This window comes from Portunus trituberculatus, chromosome 38 (genome assembly GCF_017591435.1).
Source record: "Portunus trituberculatus isolate SZX2019 chromosome 38, ASM1759143v1, whole genome shotgun sequence".
NCBI lineage: Eukaryota > Metazoa > Arthropoda > Malacostraca > Decapoda > Portunidae > Portunus > Portunus trituberculatus.
This window is the reverse complement of record NC_059292.1, coordinates 2,494,690-2,517,226: the sequence shown is the minus strand read 5'-3', so window position 1 is coordinate 2,517,226 and position 22,537 is coordinate 2,494,690. Positions and strand designations below refer to the sequence as shown.

The 22,537-nt window shown below is 46.0% G+C and overlaps 1 protein-coding gene across 1 annotated transcript in view; it reads left to right on the top strand.

Annotated features, from left to right (window-relative positions):
* Positions 1–712: 712 nt before the first annotated feature.
* Positions 713–22,537, top strand: part of LOC123514521 (RNA-binding protein MEX3B-like) — a 71,565-nt gene continuing 49,740 nt past the window's right edge. The window contains exon 1 of the mRNA XM_045272413.1: positions 713–1,131. Coding sequence (XP_045128348.1) covers positions 858–1,131 — 274 coding nt within the window. The 5' untranslated portion in view covers positions 713–857. The remainder of the gene's footprint in view (positions 1,132–22,537) is intronic.

Sequence of the window (22,537 nt, the reverse complement as noted above, 5' to 3'; positions counted from 1 at the left end):
ATACTCGTGATTCTCATTTTTTTTTTCTATTGTAATTCATTGATAATAATATGAATGAAATGTTTAGGCATATAATGATTTTTTTTTTAAATCGGGATATGCTATAACAAGACAGTGACATTCTCCGTGATCAGCGCCAGGAACAGCTGATATGAGTATGCCCACCCTTATCCCATTGCCTGCCAAAAGGCTTATCCAGCATCCTCACTTCCTTATCAAACATGATCCGTGCCCCGGAAATACTCGTTTATTAAAATATGACTATACATGAAGCACGTGCAGGTTCTTGTTACTAATGAATATTTTGCTAGGTAGGAGATGATGTTACTGCAGATGCTAGAATGTGAATGAACAAAGTATTTCCTGCATTCAGTCACAAACTCTTGTCATGAATAAAGCGGGAATTTCAAACACACCAATCAGGATGAGAGGTAACAGAGTTGTCTATGGCGAAAATATTATGAGCGGCGACGCTATATTTAAGTAAGTACGTATTTTTAGTCTAATTCAGTAGTCCAATAGAAATAAACACTCAGTTTTCAATTTATGTATAGAATTTCAGCCTCTAAAAGTGCCTTATTACAGCCCTAAAATAAATAAACAATTGAATATTAGACATCTCAATTGAGCAGTATGCGGCACGGAGCTGGACCAATGGGAAGCAGCGGTGGCACGGAAGGCGGAGCCTCGGCGGCTGACAGGACTCACTCATCTCAGAGTCTCAGTTGGCATTCTCCCACCCGGCTGGGAAGGCATACGTTGAAGGCCCATCGCCCCTGAAACGTGGTGGATGTTGATGTGTTTGTGATTGAAGGTGGCGTGAGGTATAGTGTGAGATATACCCATACTGGTCTACAATGCCAGCCAGTAGTTTGTTTGCAGAAATGGAGCGGCCGACTCCGACTCCCAGCTCCACCTCCGCAATGGACGAACAAAGGGCACTTCAGTTAGCCCTTGAACTATCGCTAATTGGATTAAACAACGAATCCTCGGTGCCCACAAGTGAACCTGAGCACTACGTAGTCCAAGGCCTGGATGCTGAGCGGGCTTCCACCAAAAGATCCCAAAATATGACGGAGTGTGTGGCGGTGCCATCGTCGGAACACGTGGCCGAGATTGTGGGCAGACAAGGTATGTAGATCTTTCTTTATGTGTGTGTGACCTCTTGAGCTCAACTCTGATGTTCGTGCCTGCAGTCACCTGGAGGGGAGCGGGTGTAAGAGGCAGCAAAGTGTAGGGCGGGAGGTGGAAAGGGACAGGCGAGGGTCGGGTGGCGGCGTCCGTCCATGATGTGCAGCGTTGCCGGATGTTCACTCTGTCGGATATCATTTTATCGCTCTAGATGAAGATTGTGTGTCCATGGTGACTAGCGGCATGGGATGGGCTTTTCATGACAAGAGCTTGGGTTTTCGGGAAGGCGTGGGGTGTGAGGCAGGGCTGCAGGACATGCGTCGGCGAGGGAGGCGGAACAGTGGTCGCGGACATCAGCTGTGGCCTGCGCGAATTTTAAGTTGACTGAACGTGATTTATATGTAGGTTTTACTCCTTGTAATCGTCGGTTTATTTAGGTTACAGGATGCAAGGATTGTAGTGTGTCATGTCTATGGTGGTAATGGTGTAGTGTGGGCATGGGTGCTGGCCTGACAAGGAAGCATGTGAGTGATCCAGTGGTTATTGCCATGCACCCTTGCCGCTTACAGGGTCTCACAGGGTAAGTGGCGAGACCTTGGCATCGATTTGATATTTTCGTAAGAGTATTTTTTTTATATATACTCTCATTTGGAGGCTCTGCACCAGCGTCAGGTAAACTGCCTACACAGGTGATCGGTGATAGTGTCGTGTACATCATAATGGTAGCTTTGCAGGAACGATGTTAGGAAATGATGAACTACGATGACTCAGGATGTTTTACAGTTGTTTATATTTACGTAAGATAGTAATGGGTGTACGTTTTGGTATAGGTTTTTCCTTATTATCCGGAGAAGTGCAATATGCAAGGGAAGAAAGGAAATCCTTAATGTTAAGTACGTAAGCCTAGCGGGAGGTGGCCTGGGCGTAACGACCTTGCTGTGACTGACTGCAGGAGGATGAGCCACGCCCAGGGACACTTAAAAATAACACGGCTGCATTGTTGTCAAATTGTATTTTGAGTAGTATGGCGGTGTTTTCCTTTAATTTTGTTGACCAAGACCTAAATCGCTTTTAATGACGTGATTCCGATCACTGAATGGTTGTCCACTCATCTTAATTTAGTAGTTAATTGGCTTTTCATGACTCATTCCCACAATTTTGCCTTATGAAATATTGAATGGGTGTATCAATGTCTGTGCTGACCTTATCTAATACAAAGAGGTGTTCCATCTCTTATCATCCCTCCTGTGGCTGCCTACCACCAAGAACAAAGGTGTCTTTTGTCCTGTCGGGCACTGCTACTCCAGGGAAGCCTCGCCTCATGCACGTCATCCTCGCAGCAAAACATGGCTGGCAGGTTGAGTCAACACCACACTTTAAAGATCTAATAAATTTTGTTGGTTTATATTGTATTCATTCACTGAAGCTCTTGTTATACACTTTATGGTACTTGTATATATAATCAACTTGGGATCTAGTTATTCATCAAACACTTGTGTGATGCGGACATGTCGAATAAATTGCACCCATATGAATAGCAATGACTGGTAAGAAACACCTGTGATCCCTTGAGTTGGCTGATGTTCGTTTCGACTTCACTCTTATCATGAAGCTGCAGTGTTGCAAAAACATGTCAGTCACGCCACCACGCCCTAGTCCAACTCCATTGCTTAAAAAAAGAGGGTCAGCGTAATAAAGCAGACAAGTTTTAGGGGATACATAGTTCAATCATCTGGGTACATAGTGTCAGTAGTTGTCCATCTGCGCTTTCATGGAGAGTGCCAGTGCCGTTTGTCAGTTGAGGGTTACATGACGCTCTTCAACTGCGGCGGTGTGTGCATGCCTCTAATGTACCAGAAACTACGATAATGATATTATAGTGGAGGGTTGGTGTTATTATAGTGTCAAGTCTTGTAACTACATACTTGATGGTTTTACATAATTGCAGTAAGTAATTTACAAACAACGAGAAAAATAAATAAGTCTATTTTTTGTGGCGTGAGTTTGTCCACTAGCTACAATATTAAAACACTGAAGGGTTTATTTGATTAATTTAGTGAGTGCTGGTGCACGTAGTATTCAGTAACCAGCGGAGGGACGAAAGTGAATGGAATGAAGACCAGTTTGGAAGGTAACCGCTGGGGATGAGTTTTTGTGGAGTGAGATACAGTGGAGGCAGCAGCAGCAGGCAGTGTTGGAACGCGCTCCCAGCACATTCATATACATGTATTCAGGTTCGTTCTTGAGTTTCGTCATATAGCAAACCATGTCTCAGTAGTGCTCTATTCCTCTCAAGCACAGAAATTACGGTTTAGTATACCGAATGATTTTAAGCAGAAAGAATCGAGATTTTTTTTCTTTTGTCTTGTTAGCAAACTATATTAGCATCCGGTTCTTTGTTTTACTTAGGTATTCACGTAAGTGGGACAGAGCAGAGTGGTCAGTGTTATTGCCAGATTATTTTTATATTTATTGTTAGGTATTGTTTAGTCATGGTCATCTGCAACATTTTTCTCTCTCTCTCTCTCTCTCTCTCTCTCTCTCTCTCTCTCTCTCTCTCTCTCTCTCAATGATATAAGTTGCTTTTTGTTCACTTTAGTTGACCAATTCGTGATTCAAATCCTATATTGCAGTACACCAGAAATGTGAGGCTGACTTCACTTAGTAAAGGCAATGTGGGGAAAATATGACACACACACAGGTTAACTTCAAATAATAAATGCCATTATCAGTGTGTGTGTGTGTGTGTTTTCCCCTCAAATGAACGGGGTCAGAGGGAAGCCAGCCAATCTCACGGAAGAGTGTAGCAGCCGAGGCTAACAACTACGAAAAAGAGTGTGGAATTATATATAAAAGTGTGTGTGTGTGTGTGTTACTCGTAGTGATATGTCAGCTTGATGGAGTGTGTTGAAGTGGGGTTTGAGCCATGGGCCGTTTGAATGATACGGTTGGCCATAGTACTTCTGTCAACGGTTCCCCTGCTATTTACTCTGGTGTGGGGCTTGGTAGGAGAGGTAGTGCTGCTATTTCAGGAAGGTAGCAGCAGCAGGGAGCAGTAGTTGGGGTTCCCTGTGGTGAGTGAGTGAGTGAGCGAGGAAGTCATGGGGGCCGTGTGAGGGTGAACGTTCTTTGCCATTACTCGTTCCGAGCTTTTTTAGTGGTAAATCTTAGGTATTGTTCCTGTATTAGTTTCATATTCTGTGTTGTGGTTTAATAGCTCTTCTGGTTATGGTTTCATGGTTATGTCACTTTAGTTGTTTGTAGACTGAGGCAGCAGCATCGTTTACGGCCCCTCCCTCTTTAGTTTAAGTGGTTAACCATCAATTTATGACACTACCAAACTAAGGAAGCAGTGGTTGGTATGTTAAGGGCGGCGGTGTTGCTGGCGGAAACGAGACTTGGCAGAAGCGCGGCGGGGGGGGTCAGGTTACGCGTGTGGGTCTAGTCAGTCTGTTCGACCTGCCTGCCTTGTCTTCGTCCCCTGTTATTCTTTACCCTTACACTTTTCTCATTTAGTCATCCCTGCTCCCGCCTTTTCTTATCCAACAATGACGCATACCAAATCTAATAAATGTGTTGCTTATATCTACCTAATTGGTTTGAATTTCACTGTAATAGATACCATGTTTATCACTAACTCGTAAAACTTGGTGTATCTGGCGGGTAGACTCACTAAATGGATCCTACGGCGTACTAACTAGGTAACTCAATTGTGTGCCGGACCACGAGTCTGGGAGAGAGTGGGTAGCTTGCATGTTGTGTGTATCGCCACCAACAAGGTTCATTATTCACCGGCCTAGGATCACATAAGGTATTATGGTCGTGTGTGGCCCTGGAGGGGAATGCTCGCAAAGTCGCACCTGCGATATGGCAACGTCGCGTCTGGGTGGAGATGGTATTGCCAAGAGCCAGTGGCGGACCTGCTTGGACACCCACCCTCTCTCTCTCTCTCTCTCTCTCTCTCTCTCTCTCTCATATCTGTAATATAGGAGGAGCTGGTGCGGGAAGACGGCGTTTCAGATTCCACTTCTGATGATCAGGTTGTCTTTTCAAATTAACTGGTGTTTGAGAATGCTTTATCATCTTATGTCAGTTTATTGGACTAGTGCTGGGATCCTCACACAATGCGTCCATCAGCGCAGTGTTGCTGGCCTTTTATTAACCATGCACGTATCTATTCATGCTTGAACGGCTCCGTGCATTACGCGATGCTGGGATGTTCGAATCTGCATGGGCGTGACGGAACTATACATTTAATGGTGTACGAGGAATCTTACCCGTTACGTATGTACGGCAATGTAGGTGTTTTGTTTCGTTGCTAGGTTTAAGGTATGAACTCCATGCATGCGTGTACGTATGTTATGGATGTGGTAATACTTCCTCGAGAGGGATACAAGACAAGCCGCACCTTACCCTTTCCCGCAAGATGAGAGACGTGTTAACATAAGCATTCTGGCAACTGTACAGTGTCGCAGCTGTCCCCGCACGTGTTGACTATTTATACATAAGACTAGCCAGAGGGAAGGAGGAAGACGGGGGGGGGAGTGTTGTGCTCTCTCTCTCTCTCTCTCTCTCTCTCTCTCTCTCTCTCTCTCTCTCTCTCTCTCTCTCTCAACTATTAACATTACTTTTATGCACGGTCTTCTTTGTCAACTCTACTTTACCGGGTTATTAATGTAAGAGACTAGATCGAGTCATGTTCTTGCTGCACTAGAGGAAGAATCATTTAGCTATTTGTGTTGGTGGTGGTTGGGTCAGAGGGTAGACGGGTTCGAGGCAGTGTGAGTGCAGAAAACCTCATTACTCCCCGAGGCGAGACGGGGCAACTAGTGAATTATTTTGTGATTATTTTTGTTACCGTAAACCATCCTTTGTGATGAGGAAGGGATGAGGTGCAGCCATCAGGGTGTGGTGTGCTGTCTGCGATGGTGGCTCTCCTTTTTAGGATTTATGCAGGACGGTGTCGTGGCTGGAAAGCTTTTATGCTCGTGTGTGTGTCTGTCTGTCTGTTAGTATGTGTGTGAAGATTAAACATTACTCCTACACACAGCTGCTCTCATTAGGATAATTTATGCCCTTGTGTACAATATATTACGTCTGGATGAACAGTTGTACGTAGGTGACCGCGGTTGTGTTACTGGGAGGATCTTCTCATTGGAATTTCCTGTGTTGCCGTGGATCCTCAACCCTTCCACCGCCGCCACCACCGTCACCATCTCCTGGCCACCCAACACTTGCATTGTGGAGCGTTTGGTTGCATTGGGCTGAGCTGCGCGGGCTGCACTGCCTCATTGTTCTTGGCACATCTGCATATTGGTGTGGGTAAAGGCAAAAAGAAGGATGACATGCTTGTTGTTGTTTCTGTGTTTCGTGTGAGCGCTGTGTTGAGATGAAGGCGCAGGAAGGGTCAAGTTTCAAGTTTTCCTGCTCTTGTTTTGTTTTGTTTCCGCCGCCGCACTCGCGTACTGCTGCTGCGATCTTCTGTTTGTTGACGGCGATCTGGCTGGCAACCTCTGGAATTTGTAGTCTTGAACAGCTCCCGAGTGAGGAGTATTTTTAACCGTGCCGTGGGTAGAGAGGCGGCCAACACTTGTCTTAGGACTTTGTCGTAGAGTGAGGTGGGGTAGGGTGGAGGAGGAAGTGCTTTAGCCTTGGGAGGTAAGTCGAGGATGTTGACACAGGTCACCGCTCGAGGTTATCCTTAGAGGTGGGCGCATACAGAAGCACGAGAAGCTTGTTGGTACCTGTTTTGACGTCACTCGCCACAAAGTAACGGAGTGCGGCATTACTGTAGGTAGGATTGTGAAGCGACACCCAGACAACGCCACGGTAGGGTATAGAGTTGCCCTTGGCAGAGTGATTTCTTCAGGTGCGCGCCTGGCCGCATCCTAGCCACGTGGGAGCCCGTTTTCACTATAAATAGCCAGTCAGCAGATAGCCCGCGGCTGTACGGGCTGAAGTCTGAATCACTGACTGTCACTTGGTAGCCATATTGACAAAGAGCCGTGCTTGGCCGACCGCCTGCTCGCCCGTGGAATCTGGCATATACAGGTTAGGTTAGGGGGGATGGGCGCTTTTTAGACCAATTTGCTGTTAAAAGGGGCACTAAAGAACATGACTGGGGTTACAGGGTAGCAGCGTGCGATAGGTCACGTCCTGCCAACGACCTTCTACATTTTGTCTGTTTAGGGGCCGGGTGGCAGGGCCGTGGGAGAGGGATGTTGTGTGGCTCCCAGGATGCAGGTGAGCACCGCCTGTTCCGCTCCCCGCCTGCAGTCTGTTGTCCTCATAATTGCAAGCGGTGCCCAGCCTGCTAGTCTGCCCATGTCTAGACTCCCAGTAGACTCCCTTTGACCGCCAGTTCCCCTCCCCTTCCTTCCTCTCGCTGCCCACAGCCCTGTCCCTCCCCATCCCATGACGGACCGACAGGAACTTCGTCATTGATTATGAGAGGAAGTCATATGCCTTCCAAGTGTCAGGTTGTTTTTTTCTTTATACTTGTGGCGTAATGCAAGAGATGTATGTATCTAGATAGGAAAGGGAGTTTATATTGTATCAGTATAGCCTCAGTTCCGTTTGTGGGCAAGCCTGGTGGCAGGGTGGGGAGAGGGTGGCTGGGTGGATAGCTGGCTCGTGGTGGTGGCTCTGATTGAGGGCTTCCGTGCCTCCTTGACGGCCTGGGTATGGGTTGGACTAGAGAGGGTGTTGCTGTGGTAGGGTAAAACATGCGGTATGGGCAGAGTGATGTCGCAGATTCAAATGTCATGGGATTTTGCCATCTGGTGGGTGAGTGACCGCTGGCTTGGTGGAGTGGAAAATGTCGCCAGGTGCGTAGGGGGATAGGGAGGAAACGTGGGAGTTCCGGCGATACGAAAACGTGGTGCCTCCTCTCTGAGCTCACTGACAGGAGATTCTTTGTACGGTCTTGCTTCAAGATTATTCAGTGAGGAGCAAACACGTGTACCCGGGTGTTGTGTTGGAACCCTGGGCAAGGTCGGGATTCTGTTCGGTAATATGTCCCTTATTGCGTGTTCCCTTCACTCAAACCTTCCGGTCCGGCTGCCTCTTTATTCCCTTCCTCTCGCTCTCGCTCCCACCTTCCTCACTCACTCGATGATTCCGCCCGCCTCCATCCTCCCACCCGCCACCACCCTCTTCTCCACTTCAGACGGCTGCTCTCCCACCTCCTCCCACCCACCCACCACCGTTCCCGTCTTCCTGTAGCCGCCCTTCTCCCCATTTGTGACCACGTGGCCGCCATTCAGACAAAGAACTGTGACCACGTGGGCGTGGAGTTGTCCAGCAGTCGGCAGGAGTGGTCTCTGACACTTGATTATACCCTGGGGAATTCTTGATGGCGGGATGGACCATGACAACACTGATAAGGGTGATAACATGTGGCGAAAGGAAGGGGGGGTATGTTGGGAGGTGAAAGGGACAATGCTTTCACCACGAGGAGGACAACAGCGTCGGACTTTCTATTGTCTGTTGTTATATGTTCAGCATTCTTTCTTCACACTTGTTTGTGCACCTGGCGAGCTTTGTTGAACGTGTGTGTGTGTGTGTGTGTGTGTGTGTGTGTGTGTGTGTGTGTGTGTGTATGTCCAGTGTAGGTGACGGATGGTTTAGTGTCCTTGAGGGGCTAGTGATAGTACTGGTGGTAGAGAGAGAGAGAGAGAGAGAGAGAGAGAGAGAGAGAGAGAGCAGCGGGCGTGCATGCGTGTAGCCGGAGCAGCGGGTCGGGCGGACGGGCGGACTCATCAGTAGGCCAAGGTTAGCAGACTTCACTTTTTTACCCCGACAGTTTGGCTGTGTTACTAACGTGTGGTTGTTATGAAATGCCTGTGTGTGGGGGGGGGGATAAGGCAGGTTACTCTCTAGACTCAATCACAGGCTTTCATCAGTTTTCATTTATATGTATGCAAATTTCATGATTTTGTCAGATCAATGGCATTTCTGATTACAAAACAGGTTGTTCCTGTTGTAACTATCTGTCTACACACACACACACACACACACACACACACACACACACACACACACACACACCTTAATAGATTGATATATTGTTAAGGAAAAATTAACTTTTACATGATTGTTTACATGTATATGGTCCGGGAAACAAAAACCTATCTTTCTCGAGTTTACTTTAGAAATAGGAAGTGGAAGAAGTTATATATTATATGTTTAATCGAGTCTCGGAAGAATAAGTTAAATTACTGAATCTCTCTCTCTCTCTCTCTCTCTCTCTCTCTCTCTCTCTCTCTCTCTCTCTCTCTCTCTCTCTCTCTCAACACCAATTATTTAATGTGTAAGTTGGTTAAATATTTTTGTATACCATTATTGTTTACATTTTTTGTGCAAAGGAATGAGAGAGAGAGAGAGAGAGAGAGAGAGAGAGAGGTGGGGGCGGGTAACAATAATTTAGCTACAGTGAAGACATTCATGCATCCACACCAGTACACTGTAATCAAGACTTCCTTCCCCCGTGTTTTGTATAATTGGCACTAGACACCGTGGCGCGCAATTCATGAGTCACATCACAGGAACGGGCAGCACTGTTTCCTTTTCTAGTTTTTTGTTATTCTTCAGCATCTTAGCGTATGTGATATTTCCGTATTATATATATATATATATATATATATATATATATATATATATATATATATATATATATATATATATTCCAAGACTAAAGTTTATGGTGTTGTTGTCATTGGGAAGAGCACGGAGGGAAATGACACACTAGATAAATACAACTTATACAGGATAAGTTTAATCAGATGAAAATAACGTTCTCTCTCTCTCTCTCTCTCTCTCTCTCTCTCTCTCTCTCTCTCTCTCTCTCTCTCTCTCTCTCTCTCTCTCTCTCTCTCTCTCACATGATATAGAAGGGTGTATTATTGTTATCTGTAATATATTTTGTTTGGTGTGAAAATGTATACACACACACACACACACACACACACACACACACACACACACACACACACACACACACACACACTTATTGTGGTTAGCACGCACGACTCACAATCGAGAAGGCCGGGTTCGAGTCCCGGTAAGCGGCAAGGCAAATGGGCAAGCCTCTTAATGTGTGGGGTGTGTTCACCTAGCAGTAAATAGGTACGGGATGTAACTCGAGGGGTTGTGGCCTCGCTTTCTCGGTGTGTGGAGTGTGTTGATGTGGTCTCAGTCCTACCCGAAGATCGGTCTATGAGCTCTGAGCTCGCTCCGCAATGGGGAAGACTGGCTGGGTGACCATCAGGCGACCGAGGTGAATTACACACACACACACACACACACACACACACACACACACACACACACACAGTCAAGGTTCTGAGACATCTCTTATTTTAATACTATTATATCATCAAGAATAGGATGTGACGAACATTGTAACGAGGTCATGATAGTAATAGTAGAAGGAGGAGGAGGAGTCCGTAGCAGTAGCAGCAGCAGCAGCAGGTGCAGTTTTTAGGCGTCTGAGGTTCTAGTGTTAGCGTTGTTGTTGTTGTTGTTGTTTGTGGTGGTGGTAGTAGTAGTAGTAGTAGTAGTAGTAGTAGTAGTAGTAGTAGTAGTGGTTGGCGCCATGTGTAAGAGTGCAAGACCCACTGGCAAGCTTTATTGACTTAGTATTGACGTGTTGAATAATGAATAGGCCAACACGTGCCTCTGGATCGTATGCTTGAGTGTGTCGTTACAGAGACGGACACTGAGACACAGACACAACTAAATAAACTGAGAAACTGTACACTTCTGCTGCTGCTGCCTTTGTCTCAGGTGTATGGGAGCTACACACACACACACACACACACACACACACACACACACACACACACACACACACACACACACACACACACCTGCAAAAAAGTGTGTGTGTGTGTGTTACCGAACCCCCACCACTGCTCTTAGGGAGAAAGTGCTGTCCTTGCCCCTCCTTCCTCTCTCTCTCTCTCTCTCTCTCTCTCTCTCTCTCTCTCTCTCTCTCTCTCTCTCTCTCTCTCTCTCTCTCTCTCTGGCACCATCAAGTTTTCTCCCAGGCAAACCTGGCTTCGAGTTGGTGTCAGATTTTGGTTAGAAAGACAGATTTACAGTGTTTTCATGTTTAAACTACTACTACTACTACTATACTACTACTACTACTACTACTACTACTACTACTACTACTACTACTACTACTACTACTACTACTACTACTACTACTCACCATCCTCTTGACAAATCGTAGGTAATTAAGTGTCAAAGGAATACTAATAGATGAGGCAGCTACCTTCACACATTTCCACTTAACCAGTGCATAATCTTGTAACTCCATACCACCTCTTACTTCACCCCATCCCGTAGCAACCCGCAGCTAAAATATTTAAAGCACAGTTTCTCGTATTACACAAACAAATTGATAGGTAACTAGGTTGGTAATTGGCACTAGTACAGGCAACGAGGTGCATCCAGGTGTGTTAGATTGGTGTTTAGTTTATGATGAGTTTTTATGCTTGCTTGGTGAAGGTGTGAGTGTACGAGTAGGTATCACATGTACACCCATCAAGGTTAGGTGATGATAGGAGTGGTGGAAAGTGCACCGTGGCTGAGAAGTGTGTTAAGTGGGCAGGGTTTGAAAGGGTACGGGTGGAATTATAGGAAGGAAAGATATTGTGTTGTTTGTGAGCCCCTAGGAAAAGAAGAAGGATATTAGAAGGCTTGACGAAGAGAAATTTTTTGATAAGGAAGTGTGTTAGGTGGGCAGGGTTTGAAAGTGTATCATTGGAATTATAAGAAGGAAAGATAATGTTTTCTTGGCGTTTGTGAATGTAAAGGGTAAATAAAAATATTGTAAGGAGAGTGAGTGAAGGGAAGGAAACTTTAAATAAGGTAGCATTAGGGGAGCATAGTTTGAAAGGCTACCGTTGAAATTATAATAAGGAAAGATACTGTTTTTCTTAGCCTTTTGAGTGTAAAGGGTAAATTAAAGTATTATAAGGAGAGTAGTGAAGGGAAAACTTTAGATAAGATCGTGTTAGGGGGAGCAGGGTTTGAAAGGATACGGATAGAATTATAAGAAGGAAAGATACTGTTTTTCTTGGCGTTTGTGAGTGTAAAGGCTAAATCAAAGTATTATAAGGAGAGTAGTGAGGGGAAACTTTAAATAAGGTAGTGTATTAGGTGAGCAGAGATTGAAAGGGTGCAGATAGGACGTTTTCTGGATGCTTGTGGATAAATAGGAAATTATAATGAAAATGGATGAAGGGAAACTTTAGATAATGTAGTGTACTAAGTGAGGAGGGGGGACATTAACAGAATTTAGAGAGGAATATACATCGTTAATTTGAATATGTTTGAGTCAAATACTTACAGATGAATAAGATTAAATGGGAGGGGACTTGGCAACATTTTGCTTAATGGAAAGGGAAAGAGTAGAGACAGAAAAAAAAAAAAATCAGTGTTTGCGTCAGTGAGTGTGCAAGGGAGGAACAGGAAGTTGACTGGATTAGGGAGGAAGGTCTGTGGTTCTGGTGGGAGAGGGGTGGGTGGGCCCGGAAGCTTTAGGTGTGGCAGTGTGCTTGGGGTAAGGGAAAGAGCAAGCCTGAATGATAAAGGAGGTAAAAAAAAAACCCATTCTATTTATTGAAAGGTAATGGATTTAAAAGTACAGAGGTAAGAAAGGAAATTGACTTGATCGTGAAGGAAGTGTGTGTGTGTGTGTGTGTGTGTGTGTGTGTGTGTGTGTGTGTGTTTGACGGAAAGTGAAAGAGTAAACATGAAAGATTGAAGGAAAAGACATTGTTTACCCGGTGTTTGAATAAGTGAGAGTGCTTGGGAGAACAGGAAATTGACTGGGTTGGAAAGGAGAAAACTGTGTGTGTGTGTGTGTGTGTGTGTGGGACGCGTTAGGTTAAGAGAAAGACAGACATTGCTTACGCGGTGTTTGAATAGGCAAGAATGGAAGGAGTGAGAGAAGGGGGAAGGGGGTAAGTAAACTGAATGAAGGACTTGCGGTGTGAATTAGCAGAGTGATGGGACAGGAAGTAGAGGACAGTCATTGTGGGAAGCTCGAGATACAGCAGGATAATTTTTGTATCTTTTCCAATGATGGAGTATTGCGATAAGGAGCGTGGTGTGGCCGTCATGGCGCCAAGGTGGTGGTGGTGGCGGCGGCGGCGGCGGGTACTGTGTTGTGTTATCGGTTATGTGCGTGTCCCCTGTCCCTCTTTATGTAAAGTGCATATTACTGTGTTGCTGCAGCGCTGGGAATACTTAATTAATCACTCGTATAATTACATGTCATTACTCGCAGCTTTTCCAATTCAACCACTACCATCATCATCATGTATGTATGTGTATGTATGTATATATATATATATATATATATATATATATATATATATATATATATATATATATATATATATATATATATATATATATATATATATATATATATATATATATATATATATATATATATATATATATATATATATATATATATATATATATATATATATATATATATATATATATATATATATATATATATATATATATATATATATATATATATATATATATATATATATATATATATATATATATATATATATATATATATATATATATATATATATATATATATATATATATATATATATATATATATATATATATATATATATATATATATATATATATATATATATATATATTCCATCATTATATGTATCACTGAATATTGTTAACTCGTTCCTTTTCTCTTCCCGCAGGTGAGTGTGCGCCGCCCTGCCTGGGGGTCAGTACTACCTTGGCCTGCCTCAGTGGTGGACGCCGGCCTCCCTTTCGAAGGTCATATAGATTTTAAACTAAGGCTGAACTCTCTTATCGTTATGCATTATTTACCGGGACTGCTGCTGGTGGTGTACCGGTCATGTGTATGTGTCTCTCTCTCTCTCTCTCTCTCTCTCTCTCTCTCTCTCTCTCTCTCTCTCTCTCTCTCTCTCCTGGATGATTATCGTGGTTCTCTATCTATCTTGCTTGTTAATGCTGTAAATAATCTTGCATCTGTCCCCACAACTAAAATAAACACCCTTATCCAATGAAATGGAGGTGCAGCGCGGCAAGTGTTTGGAAATATGCATTCCTATCTCTTTCTCTCTCTCTCTTTCCCTCCCTCGTCTTCTATTCCCGCCTCGCCTCTCTCACTCAACCAGATTGCACCTTAGTGTTCCCTGGGGCGCGTTACCTCTTGCCCTAGCCTGGCGGAGGAGTGGGACGGAAGGTTAGCTGTAGTACAAGTGGTATAGTCTCTCTCTCTCTCTCTCTCTCTCTCTCTCTCTCTCTCTCTCTCTCTCTCTCTCTCTCTCTCTCTCTCTCTCTCTGTGTGATGGGGGACGGGTGGGGAGTGTATGGCGCGCTCTGCATTGGTGTTGGGGGCAGGTGGAGGGTGACGTGTGGCAGACTTTGTGTTGGTGGTGACAGGTGGGGCGGGGCAGGGCTGCAACATGACCCCGGCAGACAGCGGCCGCGTCAAGCAACGTCAAGGCTAACCAGGGACTTCTTCACCCCCCCCCCCGCCTCTCTCTCTCTCTCTCTCTCTCTCTCTCTCTCTCTCTCTCTCTCTCTCTCTCTCTCTCTCTCTCTCTCTCTCTCTCTCTCTCATAGCTCACGTTGTTTGGAATCTTTTTGCAACTTGACTATACTAAGCAAGGACGGTAACATTGAGCCAACGGGCTGTCTAGTAGTGGCAGTAATAATAGTAATAGTAGTAGTGATCCCTTGCTCCACCCTCCCTACTTACCAGCATGCAGGCGCTGCCAAGAAGACTGATTAGAGTAGATTTCTTGCATCCTCGCCGACTGATCCCCTGGCAGACGTGTTGTGATGGGTGGTGATGTGGTGATAGGCCGAAGCTAGTGTGTGATGTGGCGCCAGGGACTTTAGGGACGCAGCACTCTTGGTGTGGGTCTTGTATCATTTATTCCTTCATTCGCTATCGCTTCTCATCCGGTGTAAAATGTGATATGGCGGGGAGTGTTTCTTATGGGTTTGTAATGTAAGGATGCAAGATTGAATTTGGTCTTAAACTTGCGTGTATTTTTCAGTGGTAGGTATTTGGTGGGTATAAGATTTTTTTTAAGGATGCAGCAATCAATGAGGTGCCTAAGCTGCGTCTGACACTCAATACCATAGCAAGCTTTTCAATTGAGTGGTCGTGGTGTTGAGGGTGATGTGGTGATGGTGTGGGTTGTATGTTGGGGTTATCCTGTGTCGAGCTGGTAATGGTGATGTAAATTAAATGGTATGTATCATTGCAGTGGTGATTATGGCGTTAGTGGTGATGTAATGTGTTTGTCTTACAGTGGTGGTAGTGGTATTGTGGTACTTGTCTCGTTGTAGTGGTGGTAGTGTTGGTGATGTGGTGTTTGTCTCGTTGCAATGGTGATAGTGGTGGTGGTGGTGGTGGTGATAGTAGTGGTGGTGGTATCAACTTCCCACCGCCCACACGATCTCCTGCTCTTGCAACTGTATCTTCCTGCCTCCCTGACCTCCCCTCCCCTTCCCTCTCCTCCCTCCCTCTCCTCCTCCAACATTGCCCCTCAGCCCGCACCCCGACCTGCACCTTCCTCACAGCCCTTCGTGTTCCTGCCCCACACCTCCTCCGTGCACCACTGAGAGACAGCCCCCAACCCCTTCAGCCTCACATCCGTCCGTTCTGTGGCTTCGCTTGTTTCTCTCTCTCTCTCTCTCTCTCTCTCTCTCTCTCTCTCTCTCTCTCTCTCTCTCTCTCTCTCTCTCTCTCTCTCTCTCTCTCTCTCTCTAGCGGTGTTCCCACGTAATCTCGTAAACAGTCAGGAAGGCAGCTTCTCCAGCAGTTTCTCTCTGATCCTCGCGTCCTCCCAGGCTCGTCCTTTGTGGTCAAGGCCCTTATTTCTTTTGTTAGTGATGTAGCAATGGTATTAATTTATCACTAAAGCCCTTAAAACCCCGTGTCACGTTAACTAGAGTCTTGAAATCAATGTAGGTGCCTCTCTAAAGTGTTTCAGAACATAGGCGTTAAGTCAAGCATCGGGAGACATGTGGCAACTGCGGCGCGTGCTGTCCTGCGGGAGGAGGGGGCTTAGTGAGTGTTGGGCGGTGCTGTGATCTCCCTCCCCTCTGTCTGTCAGCCTCCACTCCTACTCCTGCTTGGCCTCCCATGTGATTCATTCTCTCTCTCTCTCTCTCTCTCTCTCTCTCTCTCTCTCTCTCTCTCTCTCTCTGTGTGTGTGTGTGTGTGTGTGTGATGCGCCTTGTTAGATACTCCGTGAAAGGTTGACTCATACGTTGACTGACTGGCTGGCTGGCTGGTGGGCTGGATAGAAGGAGGACGACTATACGAAATGAGAAGGCGGGAGGACCTTCGACTAACCTTTAAGAATCGCAGACTTTCATACACTATGTATTGCTCTTTCTTCCTCCTACTCTGTCTCCTCCACCACAACCACCCCACACTGTCTTCTTCAGGACCATTACCATTTGCAGATCCTCCTCCTCCTCACTCGTCTCTGATCTTCCTTTTAAATCACTTCAGTTCCCCTTCTCTTCCTCTTGTCTCCCTCTCCCCTCCGCTCCTCGCTTCCCTTCTCTCCCTACCCCATCCCTGTCCCTCCCCCTCTCAACACACATGGAACCAACCACCCGTCAGAACCGTCACCCACTCCCGCAGTCCAGCAACCTAGACATGAAAGGTCACTTCGCTTGGTTCTCAATAATCGATCCTGCTGGTGGTGGTGATGGTGGTAGTGTGGTGGTGATACGTGGATCTTTGTGTGTCTTTGCTTCTGTTTTGCTCCTCCCTCCCCCCCTCTCGCTCCCCCTCTAGTTGTCATCACCGTTTCCTTTTGATGCTTAGTTGTGGGACTAGTTGAAATGAGGTTATGGTGGTGATGGGTAGAGAATTGAAGGGTGAAGTAGTAGTGGTAGTTGTGGTGGTTTTTATTGTTGGTAGTGGTGGTGAATGTGCAGAGGTGAAGGGTTGGTTGGAATGAGGCTATGTTGTGGTGGTCGGTGATGGTCGAGGGGTAAAGGGTGCAGCAGAAATGAGGCTACGGTGACGATGGTGGTGATGGTGGTAGTGAGGGAGGTCCGCGAGAAGTAAACAAAGGGTAGGGTAGAGTGGGTAGGGACAGGATCAGCTAGGGCGGTGCGGGGGAGCCTTTGGAGACATGTGGTCTGCGTGGGGGGTCAGCGATACCTCCCACGAGTGTGGATCCCCCCCTCCCCCACACACACCCCATCCTTCCCCTTCACTACCACCAGGACGCCCTCCCGTCGCCTGAAGGTGATGTGGGCTGTTCCTCTGTCCCCCGCCCCATGCAAATAATCCTTTGTCTCCTTGCGTGGTGTTGCAGCCCCGTGAGTCACTACTTCCCGCTGGTCCCTGCTCGCCCCACCTGGCCACTCACCCTCGCGCTCCCTTCCTGAAATCCTACATCACCCTCCCTTCCTCTGCACAAATCTCGCACTTCCCTCCCTCCAGCGCATTCCTCACTCTCCTCCCTTCCGTACCTCCCTCGGGCATTCCTATATCCATAGACACGGGGTAATGGATAAGCGAACACAGGTCACGCCGTTTCGTCCACCACATTATAGTCACGGTGCCTGGCGAACCCTGGCGGCTGGTGACCTGGGTGAGTGTTGGGCCTCCTCCCTCCTTTCAGTCCGTGACCCGAAACGTGAGGTCCGTCTGGGAATTTGGAAAAACAGGTAAACAGATCGCGACAGGAAGCAGGGACATGGGCCTAATCTGTGCTCAGGTCACGGCGGGCCTCGTACAGCCATGGGAGGCAGGCACGTAGGTCGGGGCGGCATAAGGGCGATAGTGGAGAGTCACCTGCTCGGATCTTTATGGCGGGTGCTCGTGGAGGGTGACCGCCGCTCAGGTCAAGACTTTAACAGGGTGCAGGGCTAAGCGGCCCCGAGGCGAGGCTTCCGCCAGGCCGGGATCCCCCATGAGGATGGAAGGTGCGGGCGGCTTACTGAACCGCCGCTACCATCACTGCCTCACGTGTTTTTTCTCCTTATCTTTTCTGTTTTCTGTCCTTCCCAACCCGCCACACGTCTTTCCTTAGGGCGGCGACAGTCCAATGAAGATGCGTTCCATTGATGTTATCTTAATTTGAGTCTTGGAGAGATAAGAGAATAAGTGGTATAAAAAAAAAAGTGTTTAGTGTTCGACGAGTATAAGATAGTAAATATGTATATAAATAATCAAAAGGCCATTCGATGCTGGCAAGACAGGTTTTGGAGATAAGTACACATGGTCTGTCACTTGACTTAAAAGGTTATTCAACCTTCACTTGCTATCAAGGATAGTTGTAATATTTTTACTGTATACTGTATCGCCACTGATAAGTATGGCTAGCTCCTGCACTTCTCTGTTTGTAAACCAATCCTAGACCATCCCTTGCATCTCACGTTGTATCCATAACCTGAACTGGTTGTTACCACACTAGATACATCCATTCACTATAAAAAGAAAGTCTTATTTATGTTTAACGTACATTACATCACCTCGAAAAAAAGTACGTAACTTAGCTCATTATATCATATCACTGCACGCAAGGCAGCACCGAGTGAGGGTGAAGGGTGAAGGGGGAACGCAGCAGGAGCAGCAGCAGCAGCATCATCCGCCCCCGTCACCAACACAGTGCTTCCTGCTCCGCCGCCGCAAGAACTTGGTGGTCCAGATCTGTCTAGAAGTGTAGTAGTAACAGACCTTTACTCGCGGAGCTGAGGTGGTGGAGAGGGGAGATGGGGGTACTGCAAGGCTTGGCTGCGTTGGGGAGGAGTCGGACATCATTGCTGGTTCTCGGGAGGGGGGGGGGGCGAGGAAAGGGTCGGTCGCGTGGTGGAGAGGGAGGTGGAAGCTTCAGGGAACGTTTTGGGAATTGGGTGGACGCAATGGTGGTGGTGGTGATGGCAGCTGATGGGGGTCAGGCAGGTAAAATTGTAGCAGGTTTTTATCAAGCAGGTCGGACAGAGTTGCGGCGACCTGGTGACATTTCGTGCCTCCCTCCCCGCCTCTGCTGCTCCTCTCCGCCTCCCTTGCCACCTCTCCTTTACTGCACTTTAGAAGGTTCCTTATATGGGGCTCGGAAAAAGGCTAGGGAGGGTGTGTGTGTGTGTGTGTGTGTGTTTACTTTTTTGTACATATACCTGACCTGAGACAGTGTGGATGTATTTTTATCTTTTTTCTTTTACTAGTGGTATTTACCTAGTTTTGCCATAAACTGTGTGTGTGTGTGTGTGTGTGTGTGTGTGTGTGTGTGTGTGTGTGTGTGTGTCCCTCTCATAGCATTGGATCCACACTCTAGTTAACACATAGAGATAAGATTATGAACGACGGTTTTAACAAAGCCGGGGCACACACACACACACACACACACACACACACACACACACACACACACACACACACACACACTGTTTGATGTGGTCTCAGTCCTACCCGAAGATCGGTTTATGAGCTCTGAGCTCGCTCCGTAATGAGGAAGACTGGCTGGGTGACCAGCAGGCGACCGAGGAGGTAGGTGAATTACACACACAGAGGAGACGGTCATAACTACCTCACCTGCTCTCGCCCGCTTCACAGCAACCTGGAGGCGGTGAGAGGGTGGGGGATGAGGGTGTAGGGGCGTGTCTGGGCCACTCTCCTAATGAACAGTGTGATGGCGAAGCAAGAGTGTTATCAGGGGGGCGGGACCTCTCTACGCGGGGCAGTAAAGCCAAGAAAGGGGCGTCCTGGGACTGCAACGATCACCCCGTCCACACTTGTTTTCTCCCCCCCACCACTCTCTCTCTCTCTCTCTCTCTCTCTCTCTCTCTCTCTCTCTCTCTCTCTCTCTCTCTCTCTCTCTCTCTCTCCTGCATATAATATTGAAATCTTGACTAGGTATCCATCCCAGTGTGTGTGTGTGTGTGGTATACTGACGGAGGAGGAGGAGGAGGGAAGAGACGGGATAACATTATGGGTGATTGGGGAACGTGTAGGCTGTGATAGTGGTGGTGGTGGTGGTGGTTTTAAAAGGTCGCGTTGAAGGAGAGCCAAAAGACACATATCATTATTAAGGGGGAAGGGATTATCATACACATACACACAAGGAGGAGGGACGGGGAGGGTTTTGGGTCTGGGGTCTGAGGGTAGAGGAGGAGAGGGGGCGGGTGTTAGGGGTGTTGGTTGGAGGTGTGGCTCTCTAGTGCTTGACGTGTGAAAGTAAGAGCTCCTCCTTATGCTGTTGTGTTCTCGTCGGCACAAGGATGATGATTATTGAGGTAAATTGAAGCTTATTGTCAATCGGCTTGTCCTTCTTTTGCTTCGATGTTTATACTGTCTGGTGTTTGCTGTTTGCTTCTCTGGTCCTCCTTGTTGTTGTTATTGTTGTTGTTGTTGTGGTTCTACTTCTTTTTCCTCTTCTAATTGTTCTTGTTCCTTCTTTGTTCCTGTATTTCTGTATTTTTGGTATTGCTTCTACTACTACTACTACTACTACTACTACTACTACTACTACTACTACTACTACTACTACTTTTTTTTCTTGTTCTTGTTCTTCCTCCTCTTCTTCTTTTTCTTACTTCTTTTGTCGCAATAAAACAAGGAAAAAAAGTTAATAAAACCAATTCTTTCATCACTTCCTCTCTCTCTCTCTCTCTCTCTCTCTCTCTCTCTCTCTCTCTCTCTCTCTCTCTCTCTCTCTCTCTCTCTCCTTCCTTATATTTTGAATCTTAGGATCCTTCTGGCGCTCGTAAAGGAAGTAGAGGGTCGAGTTGTGTGGGAGGTGGGAGGGGGGGTGAGAGCTCATGCAAGGCTGTTTTCCCCTTGTGTCCGTGTTGCCTTTCGCTCTCTGTCTTGTCTTGCTTCTCCAGGGAAAGTGTGCCCGTTGCTTTTTTTGTCAAGTGGTGCAGTGGTGGGTTGGAGAGAGTGGTGGTAGTAATGGTGGTGGTGAGAGGATGCCTACAGCTGGAGACGTGATGTGTGGTGGTGATTTGTTCTTGGTTGTACTTGTAGTGGTGTTGGTGTTAGTGTTACTATTACCAATACCATTAATACCGTTGTTAATGTGCTACTATACTGTTGTTTGTTACTACTACTACTACTACTACTACTACTACTACTACTACTACTACTACTACTACTACTACTACTACTACTACATAGATACATTCTTTCAAACATCTCACAAATTTGAACAAAACAACCTTACATTAACCCCAACAAAAATAGATAACAAATAAAGAAATCAAGGTAATCCAATCCTTATTCGACCCAGCACCCAAAACAAAGCCCAAGCAAGAAACAAAACATCCAGACAACATTCAGACAAACGAGCCCGTCAAAGGAGGCGCCTGTCCTGCCTGAAAGCTCCCGTTGCGCACACGCCCGCCAAGTCACAGGAAGAAGGGAGCACTGCTAACGGAAGCACCCTCAGGAAGCGAGACACTGTTTATTTGTTCGTATCAACACTTCACTTTTTTACGAGTGTGCATGCGCGTGTCTAGCGATGACGTCAGGAACCAGATGGCACTGTGAACTGAGCATCGAGGCACTCAGGGACGTTAGAGTGGCACTGGGTTGTCTCGTGGCATTCTTTGGTGGCCCTCTTGTGTTAATTTGACTCAGGCTTCAGAAATGTTTTGTTCTTTCACCGTAGCTGTTTTCAAAGGCTTCAGAGATGATTAGCTTGGTTACCATACGTGTTTCTCCTGTTGATAGTGAAGAAATGTTGTTAATTTGTCAATAGAAAAAAAAAGCGTTATTCTCACCACGTCTATTTTCAAAGACATCAAGAAATTATCAATAGAGTTATCAATCAATATTATTATTTTCTCTTGTTGATAATGAAGAAATCGTGTTAATCTGTTATTTTAACCATAAAAACAAAAAAAAAAATTACTCTACGGCTAGTTCTAAACGTCTCAGAGATTATTAGAAGCGTTCTTAGTTGTGTCCCTTCGTTAATAATAAATCAATCTTATTAATTTATCACTGGAATCATAGAAACATCTTAAAGAAAAATTCAGTGTCCCTTGAACTATTTTTGAAAAGCCCTCGGAGATTTTTAGAAGCGATTTCAATTGTTTCCCTTCGTTAACAATGGAAAAATCGTATTAATCGATCACTAGAACCATAGAAACACCTAAAAGAAAAAAAAACGTAACTGGAAATAACTATTTTTAAGGGCCCTCGTAGATTATTACAAGCGTTTTCAATTGTTCCCCTTCGTTAGCAATAAAGAAATCTTATTAATCTACCACTAGAATCATAGAAACCCTTAAAACAACTCGTGTAACTTGAACTAACTAGAGCCCATTGAAAGCGGTGGAGGCGCGGCGCGGATGTGCTTCAGAATGTAGGCCTTGTTTAGAT